This window comes from Gavialis gangeticus, unplaced genomic scaffold (genome assembly GCF_001723915.1).
Source record: "Gavialis gangeticus isolate Ggan-Ray unplaced genomic scaffold, GavGan_comp1, whole genome shotgun sequence".
Taxonomy (NCBI): Eukaryota; Metazoa; Chordata; order Crocodylia; family Gavialidae; genus Gavialis; species Gavialis gangeticus.
The window spans coordinates 5,309,063-5,319,914 of NW_017729015.1; the positions used below are offsets into that span (position 1 = coordinate 5,309,063).

The 10,852-nt window shown below is 44.5% G+C and overlaps 1 protein-coding gene across 6 annotated transcripts in view; it reads left to right on the forward strand.

Moving 5' to 3' along the window:
- The window catches only part of PUM1 (pumilio RNA binding family member 1), a 181,554-nt gene that overhangs the window by 107,271 nt on the left and 63,431 nt on the right, over positions 1-10,852 (forward strand). For 3 of the 6 annotated variants that reach the window (XM_019512135.1, XM_019512137.1, XM_019512136.1), the window contains exons 8-9: positions 7,295-7,388; positions 9,163-9,279. In XM_019512135.1, the coding sequence (XP_019367680.1) occupies positions 7,295-7,388; positions 9,163-9,279 (211 nt within the window). The remainder of the gene's footprint in view (positions 1-7,294; positions 7,389-9,162; positions 9,280-10,852) is intronic. The other 3 variants (XM_019512139.1, XM_019512140.1, XM_019512138.1) reach the window with 2 other exon arrangements.

Below are 10,852 nucleotides of genomic sequence, written 5' to 3' on the forward strand. Positions count from 1 at the left end.
GTTAGACCAGCAGTTTTCAAACTTTGAGCTGAGCTCTTCTTTGAGCTACAGATTTTCGTTCCTGTCTTCCCTCCCAGATGAACAGCACAGCCAGGCACAGGGCACCCCTCATCCTAGCAGCGCTGCAGCTTGGCTTGGTGGGCACTACCTGCTGCGGCTCCAGTGCCTTCTGCCTTGGCCCTGCTTTTGCTCTAGGCTGCATGCCTGCTGCACTGGGGTCCCAGAGGCGCAGCAGACCACTAAGAGAGCGTGCTGCAGGCTCATCATCCCCCTGCAAGGCTGCAGTGGTGCTGGCTCCTTGTAAACTTCTTGCCCGTGCCCTCCTTGCACTGCACTCCCCCCCCACCCCCCACAAGCAGTTTTTCACAGTTTGAAAACAGTTGTATTAGATTCTTCTTAAGCAACATTTCCTCTGCTTCTAAAGCCCAGTGCTGTAATTCTTGCTGCCATCCTCCTGTTCCTTATGTGTCTGTAAACACCCATGTACAGTGCACAGTAGGAAAATATGTCTTTGCTTCCCTGAAATGTTTCTCTCTGAATAATGTCTACAGTGCCATGCCAGTGGGGGCATCAGCATATTTTGCTGGTGGGGGCAGGCAGCAGCTGGTAGGTCACTGGCAGCAGGGGAATGCATTATTACAGGGGTTTTCAACCTTTTTGGGTCATTGTACTGCCGGTGGCCAGTCAAGAAGGCAGGAGTCCCCTGGTGGCCAGACAAGCGGGGGGTGTCCCCCAGCAGCTGATCAGCATCCGGGGGGTCCCATGGCTAATCAGTGAGCGTGCTGGCAGCAGTGCCCACTGGCGAGTGCCCCCTGAGGACATCAGAAGTACCCCCAGTTGAAAAACCCTGCATTATCAGGTAACTCCAGGGCTGATTCAAATCCACCTTTTAAAATTTACAGTTTGCTTAATATGCTTTGAGGGGAAAAAGAATACTTTTTCCTAATAAAGAGCACAGTAACTTTCACCTAATGACTGCAAATCACAATCCTTCTTTGTAGATTTTCACCTATTCTGGATGATCTATTTGTCTCTAGAGTAAGCTACATCTGTGGACACTTTCTTAAAGGAAATTTGCAGGCAAGACTAGATCAACTGTCCTGTTGTGCAGTATTTCCTGTTCTTCATGCTAAGATCTACGGAAGCTGGGAGTGTTGCTGGTTGAGTGATTTGCTGCCTGGGCCTGATAAGCCTTAACGAGGAGGCAGAGCCAGTCCAGGCCCAGCAGGGTATAAAAGGAGACTCCCTAAGCCAGGGAGCCAGCAAACAGACTGCAAACAAGGTAAGCAGTTTGCAGGCCAGTTCACAAATTAGTTTGCCCTCCCCCCCCCGCTTTTAAGAGGAGAGCCTTTCAGCTTGGTTGAGGAACCAGGGACAAAGGAACCTTTTGGGGCCAGGGAACAGATCAGCTTCCAGGCAAGTTTGCTAGGGAAAGTGTGTTTGGAAGAAGGGCAGTAAAAGACAGAAGGCAGATCAAGAGACCCAGGGAAAGGCTGGAGGATATTACAGTGCTAGAGCCACTTCCACTGCCTCTGCTTGGGGCAATGGAGACCAAACCTGTGAAGTTTCTGTCCAGGCTGGACTGCTCGCCATCGAGGCTTCCACCCGGGTCTGAGTTTGGTGTTGTGGGGACTGTGGCTTGCAGGTTCTTCCCAGTGGCAGTTAGGTTGGGGGCTGTCTGTGGTGTAAGCAATGCCTCCTGGTGGTGTCTCTTGGGGAACAGGCAAGAGAACTGCAAGAGGAGGTGATGAAGCTCTGAAGCAATTTCTGCCATGAAGAGGTTATTGATCTGATGCTGGAAGAGACCTCTGAGACTGAAGGAAGAACTGCCAGAGGCAGTGCTGGAAAAGAGAGAGGACATGAACTCTCAGGAGGGTGGAAGCTTTGAAGCCTGTGACATGGCAGCAACCAGAAATCTTCACGTCCACCTGCAGCAATTTGTCTTGAGGACAGAGATGCAGCCTCAACAACAGAGAAGGACGAGCATGTTCCATTGGTGCAGGAGGATAGGCCAGGCCTCACCAAGGTGGGAGGGATTGAGGCAACCACCACCAAGAAGTGACGGGTGGTGGTGGTTGGAGACTCCCTTATGTGGGGGACAGAGGGAGCCACCTGCCGACCTGACCTGTTGTCTTGGGAAGTCTGCTGCTTTCCCGAAGCCTGGATCGAAGATGTCACAGTACCGAGACTCATCTGGCCCTTTGACTATTAACCCAGGTTGCTCATCCATGTGGGCACCAGTGATATTGCCAGGGGAGATCCTGAGTGGGTTGAAAGTGATTATGGGACTCTGGGTGCAAGGGTGAAGGGATCTGGGGCTCAGGTGATGTTCTCTTCAATTCTTCCAGTCAAGGGAAAGGGCCTGGGCAGGTACCAGTGCATCCTGCAGATTAATACCTGGCTGTGCAGGGCTTTGGCTTCTTTGACCATGGGATGGTGTTCCAAGAAGGATTGCTGGGAAGTAATGGAATCCACCTGACAGAGGGAAGAGTGTCTTCACAATCAGTCTTGCTAACCTAGTGAGGAGAGCTTTAAACTAAGTTTGTTGGTGGGTGAAGACCAAAGCCTTGAGGAAAGTAGGGAAGTGGGAGACCTGGAGGAAGAGCAAGCAGGAGGGGGCAGCAGCAGGAGAGGTGTTCTCATACTTCTTGAGAAATCAGGGCAATCAACTAGATACCTTAGGTGCCTGTACACAAATGCATGGAGCCTGGGAAATGAGCAGGAAAAATTGGAAGTCCCTGCACAATCGCGGAACTATGATATGATTGGAATAACAGAGACTTGGGTTGGAGCACTGTCATGGATGAGCACAAACTGTTCAGGAAGGACAGGCAAGGGAGAAGAGGCGGAGGAGCTGCACTTTGTGTACAAGAGCCATATGATTGTTCATAGCTCCAGCATGAAACTGGATAGGCCTGTTGAGAGTCTCTGGGTTAGGTTCAGAGGGGAGAGCAACAAGGGTGATGTAGTTGGTGTCTGCTATAGACTACTAGTCCAGGAGGAGGTGTTGGATGAGGCTTTCTTCAAACGGCTAGTGCAGGTTTCCCAATCACAGGCCCTGGTTCTCATGGGAGACTTCAATCAGCCTGCAATCTTCTGGGAGGGCAATACAGCAGTGCATGGGCTATATGGAGAGTGTTGGGGACAACTTCCTGGTGCAAGTGTTGGAGAGACCAACGAGGGGCTGTGATCTTGACCTGCTGCTCACAAACAGGGATGAAGTGATGGGGAATATAGTAGTGGATGGCAAGTTGAGCAGCAGTGACCACAAGATGATTGAGTTCAGGATCCTGAGGAAAGGAAGGATGGTGAGCAGCAGAGTAAAGATCCTGGATTTCAGAAAAGCAGACTTTGACTCTCTCAGGGAACTCATGGGCAGGATCCCCTGGGAAGCCAGTCTGGGGGGGAGTGGTGGTGGGCGGGGGGGGAGAGGAGTCCAGGGGAGCTGGCTGTACTTCAGAGAAGTCTTACTGAGAGTACAGAAACAAACCATCCCAATGTGCAGGAAGACTAGCAAATACAGCAGAAGACCAGCTTGGCTTAACAGGGAATTCTTCAGTAAATCAAATCACAAAAAGGAGCCTATAAGAAGTGGAAACTTGGACAAATAACTGGGGAGGAGTATAAGAGCATTGCTTGGGCATACATGGATGAAGTCAGGAAGGCCAAAGCGCAGTTGGAGCTGCAGCTAGTATGTTGATATCACCCAAGAAAATCTTTATTGGTGCACCCCTACTAAGAATGCTGTACTTGAGAGACTTGGTCCTTTTGCTTAAACACTCGATTATGATGATCCTTTCTCTGCTGCCACGCCCTTCCCCTCCCCCCCACTCCTCCCCAAAGGAACTCAAACCCATATCTTATAGATTTATAACGTGTTAAACTGGACAGACAGCAGAATGAGTTTTACTTGTTAGCTGTTTGTTTGGGGTATATGGTGGAAGTAATGACTTCATCCAGATATTCATTTTAAATCTGTCTTTTCCTACATGGAATATTGAAGTAGTAAACGTACTCTGTGAGAGACAGACTCTAGAAGAGTCTGCTAGGCTTATCAGGCTGGAGAGCTGTGGCCTTTTCAGTCAAAAGGCATAAACATTTTCGTTGTTAAATTCTCTCCCTAGGGAATAATGGAAAAGATTAGAAAATTTGTCCACTGTGAGAGGTCATTTACTTCCTCCCATCCTGAGTTCTGATACACGTGGAAGCTGCTGATCACTTTAACTACTGTTTCTGGAAGCAAATATATTAGTCACCAGTTTATTAAGTAGACTTACAAGCAGCAAAATATTTCTGGATAAAGGAGCCACTCTGCTAATGGAAGGCTTTGTGGTGTTTTTTCCTTCAGTTGGCCATGCATACATAAGATAAGAAACTTTTCTTGCCTAATACAGGAGAATTTCTCCCTGGGGTAAGACTGATTGTGTTCTTCCCAATTTTTATGAAAACTTCATCAAAAGTGGTGACTTGTCAGGATCAGGGTAAGCCCATCATCCACGGAAGGAAAAGAACTCTGAAACTTCAGCAAATCCTTTTGTTTCAGCTGTGGATACAATGCTTTCTCTCTTTCTGGTACCCATTCTCTGAATGACCCTGGAAAGATCATTTGGGAGGGAAGGGATAATAGAAGTAAAATTTGGAATTGTTCTCAGAAAAACTCCCTTCCTGCTGCAGAGCTTTTCTAAAATTTGATTGAGCCTCGCAGCTATTTTGAGTGTAAAGAAATGGAGGCAACTTCAGGAGGTGGGACATTTACCTGTTGCCTCTGGTTGGTTCTGGCCCCAAGTTGCAAACCATTTGAAGTAGTCATTGTAATAGATTCATGGAACTCCACAGAAAGGGCAGTATATCTCTGTGTGTTACTACACAGAGGCTATGTATGTGTGTGTGCTTGCGCATGTGAACTCAACTAAGCGAATGTGTTTTTGCAGACAAGAAGGGAGCCAGAAATACAAAGGTGGAAGGCACTAACATTCCTAAACACTTGCCCAGATTTTTTTCTCCATCTCTTCCCTATGTACAGGTTTTTCCTCTTAGGAGTAAGAATTGAGTGTCTGGAGAATGTTAAATAGTTGTTCCCTGAGCCTTTGGGGGATATCAGTTCAGACTCGCATCATTTGTAGGTTTAAGGCATTCAGAGAAGTAATCAGTGATTAAGGCTGGGTACACATGTTCAAATGGTCTGGGGAAATTCTTCTAGGTTTGTTCTCCAGGTAGAAAAACTTATGTGGAGATGCTTGAACAGAACAAACAGTGCTGAGCCCTTGAAGAGAAGACAGCTTGCAGGGCTGGTGCTCCACAGATCTTAGTATGCTCTGAAGACTCCCTCAGTCTGCTTGGAGACAGATGGCAGCAGTACACTGTGCACCTCTGATTGACTGACCCAGGCTGCTCAGAATCAGCCTGTACCTCCCTGCAGTACAGTGTGGGATTGTGACAAGGGCACGTTTTGCTCCCTACTGGGGTTGGAGTCTAGTGACTGATATGCCCCACCTGGGAGATGGGTGGGAGCAAAGCACTCTGGGATGCAGGAAGACTGCTGTGGTTTCTCTCGAAAGAGAATGTGTACAGACATTTGCTTTCTCAGGAGAAATGCTCCCTGGTTGTTCCTGGGTTATTTTTCTCTCAGAGCAGCTATTTTTTGCTTTGAGAGAAAAATGCTGAACATCTGTACCCTCATAGTTTTCTTCTGGGAGAGCTGTGACTCTAGGGAGAAACTGAATATCTCTACGCGGCGTGAATCAGTGTTCAAACATCAGATCCTCTTGGCTGTTTTTTTGAAAGGGAAACTCCTATTCAGGCTAAAGCTTTAGAGAACAGACGGAAATGTGGCATGCTTTAGTACTCCACAAAATGGCCATTTGTCCCAGGTCTCCAGGCACGAGTTTTAGGATACTGAATTCCATGAGCTGGGGAAGTAACCACAGTTCATCTGGAATGGAGGCTCAAAGTCTTCATCTTTATTAGGCAGGCATGGTTCTTTGAGTAGATGTGATATCTTTTATTAGACTGAGTAGTTGGAAAAAAGTTCTTAGCAAGCTTTTGGGTGCAGTCACCCTTCCTCTCTCTTGGCATTCAAAGAGAAGTAGTAAAAGAGTCTCTTGTTTTTTCAAGGGGAGAAAGGTACTATTTAAGACAGCTTGCTTCAGAGCATTGAAGGCAGTACATTGGGCATATAAAACCCATTACACTGGAAGGTTAGGTAGGATCACCGCTACTACGGTTAATCAAGGGAGCTATGTGGTATTCATATTCTCTAATGTTGGTAGTTGTTAGTTAATGCCCCACCATCAGCTAATGTATAGTTCCAGAAGAGAATTGCTGATCGTTTTGAGCAGTGCTGAGCATCTGGTCTAATGCATGAAATTAGAGAGGAATTTTTTTGGTTTGTTTTACCAGTCTAGATCCCTTCTCTCAAATTAGTGTGGTCTTTGAGATGTTCTGTTTTAAAAACAACAATGGCAATTTCTCTCAACATCTTAAGTGAAATTCAAATCTCACACCTTAGAAAATAACACAGAGAACTCCTTTCAAAGATTTAGTTGAGTTTGGCAAGCTGAGCCTTGCATGTGAAGCACATGACACCGCTGAAAAATCCTAATGTTTGGCTTCTATTTTCTGTCAGGGAAGAACTATATACTCCCAACTGTCTGGATTAATATAGAAGACCTCGTGCCCATGTCTGTGGGGGGTGGAAATGACTTGACTTAACTGAGGGAAGCTTCTCTGTTGCTTGCTTAAAAATCTGATTTTTAGATAACGTTAATATAGTTAGTTAATTTTTTGTGAGTATCATCCATCCTGTTCCCAATTCTATATTCTACCTCCACAATCATTTGCAATCTTCTAATATTTCTCAAAAGCAATTGGCTACTTGGCAATGTAATATAGTATTGTATTTAGTGTACTCTGTAGTAGCTGGGAAAAATCTTGTGCTAGCTCTTTGTAATCAAGTAGTGATCCATAATTGTGAGACTTATGTCTTTGTTTAAATGGAAGAGAGATTTTTCAGGCAATGGACGGCAGCAGAAAAACATAAGGCAGTAGAAACCTTTTAGGGTTTTGAAGGAAACCTTTGTAATGGGATAATAATAATTGAATGAAAATATTTTTATAAAAATATTGTCATAACCTAGAAACATTTTATTAGTCTTCCTTTTTAGAGACACTTCCATATCATAAAGACTGGCGAAACTCATGTTAGGAAACTTTAGAGGGGTTGCTTCAAAAGAAAGTCCGAGGATACTGGTCTAGTGCATGAATAAAGCTCTCTATCTGCTCTTTATTTCTGCAGTTGTTCCAAAGACCGAATGCTCTTGCTGTTCAGCAGCTGACAGCAGCACAGCAGCAACAATATGCATTGGCAGCTGCCCATCAGCCACACATAGGTAAGTCTTTCATTTAATGATCTGTCTTTATTGGATTTCTCTTGAGTAGATGGCTAATACTTGCTACTGACTATCTTTGAAATATCCTGGGGGGGGGGAGGAGTGGCTAGGCTTTTTAAAACATAACTGTGGTTTTTCTAATATGTGGGTGCTAGACATGTATTTTAGAAACAGACTGTGTTTAAAGATTATTTTGGAAAATTTTGGTAATGCCTTATTGCATACTTTACAACATTCATGTCTGGCAATGATGACACACTTGCCCTCACTGAGAACACAGTTCAATAATGAGAATATTTCTTAAGTACTCATTTATTCTGAGCCAGACATAAATTGGGGTAACCAGGACAATGAAGTGAGAACATGGATTTTTAGTATAGACCTTAAACTCTGGTCTGAATTTTACATCTTTGTCTAGTTTAGTTTTGCAGTCCATTTTTATGTCTTCCCGCAGGATGCAATTTGAAGTTGTAAATGTTTAAGATGCCTTTATTCAAATGTGTTGGTATTCACAGTATTCAAGAAAGATTGACTTGTGGAGTGCTGCATTTAGTCTTGTATATTTGGGGGGAAATAGAGGAGCTGCTGAAGGCTTGCTCATTGATGACAGTAAAATCTTTTAGTCATGACAAATGTTTTATATCTATCTGTCAACCAGTCAAATTAGAGCTGGAGTAATGTTGCAGCCTTGATGGTTCAGGAAATGTGAGGCAGGTACCTTTCAGGGCACTTCATACCCAAAAGATTACTTATATCTGTGTCAAATATACAATTGGTCCAATCAAAGATACCATCCACAAAAATCCTTGCCACTAACAAAACCCATTAACTATTCCAAGCCATGTATGTTGCCTTTCATCTCTAAATCAGGTGGGCCTCTCCCCTTACGTAAAGCCATTTTATGAAAGTACTTTCAATGTCTCAAGTGCCTTGAGATTCCTTGTCAAACTGGGTCATTTGACCTGCAGTAGAAAACTGGACTAACTTACCCTTGGAGCAGCTGTTGCCTAATCCTATAGTGATATGTGCGCATTATGCTATAAGGACACAAGGGAATTAAATCAATGCAAATTTGACCCTGAAGCAGGGCTAAAGTTGGAGTTTTGCTATACCTATACTGTTACAGGTTCATGCACACGCAATGATTACAGCTTCCCTGCTGCACCCTCCCAAGCACTCAAACAGCATTCTCCCCCACTCCCTTTTGAAGCCAAAGTGTTGCCTGCCCTATAATCACAGAAGTGACTGCAGTGTAGCATCTGCTACTTAAGATGGTACTAAGATACCTATCTTGGGTTTAGGTAGTAATCTAGCCAAGGCAGCATGGAAACCGGCACTAGCTAGTTCACCTTGCTTTCCTGGCTACGTTTCTGCAGTGTGCTCTTAGTTTAAAGGTATGCATCAATACTACCGAATAAAAATTAACTGAACCTTTTCTACTATGTTTTTTCTCTAGCCTTTTTCCTTTAGGGGTGCCATGTTTTGGAATCAAGATCCATTTGCCTATACATCATACCTTTCCAACCAATTTCACATTAGGTGGTTTAAATAAGACTGAAAACTTTAATCCCCATTGTCTGTAGCCTCCAGAGAACTTCATGTGAAAATGTATATAATTTGTCATCTAAAAGTGGCTGCCAAGTTTTTTTTTTACTTTTAAATCGGAGCCCTTCAAACCTATTTATGCTGTTCATTTATAGCAAGATGGTTAGTCAAACTGTTTTAGGTATTCTGGTAGGGCTGCAGTTCTAGTCAAGTTTGTTTTTACTGACAGGTATGTTTTCAGCAGGTTTAGCTCCTGCTGCCTTTGTTCCCAATCCATACATCATCAGTGCTGCTCCCCCAGGAACAGATCCATATGCCGCAGGACTTGCAGCAGCTGCAACATTAGGTGAGGCACTTTCATTTGTTCATTGGATAACTTCTCTTTTTATGCCTAAAATGTTTTACATACCACAGTTGGTGCAGACTTAATTTAATCCTTTAACTGTGTATCAGTGTAGCCTGGGAAAACTATTATAAGCCTTATAACAGAATTTTTGTTTGCATTTTAAACCCTTGTCCCTAGAGACTAAATCCTCTAATGTAGGTATAAGTCTCAGTGTGGGTTCTGAAGTTGAGAACAACTACAAAAAAATCCTAGTGCACAACAGGTAAAGTTTTGCTGTTGGAATGTACTATATTTTCTCACACTTATCCTGCATGGTTTTCCCCAAAACCTGTTGGGGAAAATTGGGGTGTGTGTTATGTGAGGAAAAGGGAGCCTCAGAGGTCCAGAAACTTGGTTGGAGAGCAGTGGGGAGGATGGAGTGGTGGCATTGTTCAGTTGCCACAACTGGGAGCTGTGGCCGTTACCACTGTTGCTGCTCTACCCCTCTCCTCCTGCCTCTCACTGGCAAATTTCCAGGCCTGTGAGCAGCACCCTCCTCCCCAGCTGCATGCTGATTCTGGAACCATGTTCTGGGGTGGACGTGTGTGCTAAGTGTGGGACTGCATGTTGGCTTTGAGGCCGCATGCCAGATTGTATCTGGCACATGGCTTCAGAGCCAGAGTGCAGACAAAGATGTGTGCTGCTCCAGAACCAGCGTGCAGGGTTGAACTTAGTACATGAATCTGGACCAGCAGGCAGTCCCAGACTTTGCTCACTGAGTCGGACCCAGCACCCAGTGCGACTCCAGTCCCTTTGTGTCCAATCAGTCCGTGGCTCCCATACACCATATAGGGCTAGCAGCAGGTTTGGGAGCAGGCTCAGCTCCTTAGCTGCTGCTGCCTCTTGCATACCTCAGTTGAAAATTCCCTCCCTACCCCTTTCAGGCTCCCCCTTAAAATTCAGTGTGTGTATTGTATAAGGGGGTGTGTTATGTGTGAGAAAATACAGTAACCCTTCTGTGTGATTGGAGTGTAGTTCTTTTGCACACTTTTATTTCTTATGTAACACTTGAAAGCCACAAGTTTTTGAAATATGCCTAGTGAATTTTAGGGAGACAGAGACGCTTTCCTGCCAAGAAAGTGTTAAATACAATTTGCTGTTTTTGTTTTGTGATTTGCTACAATTAATCCTGCACCTATGTCTCCCCTCTTCCCTTTACCTTATATAGGGGGCCTTTGAAGAATTTATTCTTTCTATTCCCTCAGTTATTTTATTCCAGGCCTTAGATCCCAAAAAGTCCCTTAGCAGCTCTGAGGCTTTTCACCACTGCAAGTTAGTGCTAGCAGCAGGGCAAAACTTGTTTAAACAGTATGGAGTAAGAAGCTTGAGGGGTGAATGTTTTGCAGTTTAGCAGTTGTTACATAATTCTTTACTAGTTTTTAACCTTTGTGGCCACCCAGAGGTCAAGTTCAGGTAGGATTGCCGCAAGTCTGACCATTATCTGATAGAGTATATAAAACAGTATGTTATGGATTATAATTTTAAGTCTCCTGTCTACTCTCTGGTTGTCGTTTTGAAGATGCATCTCAAATGT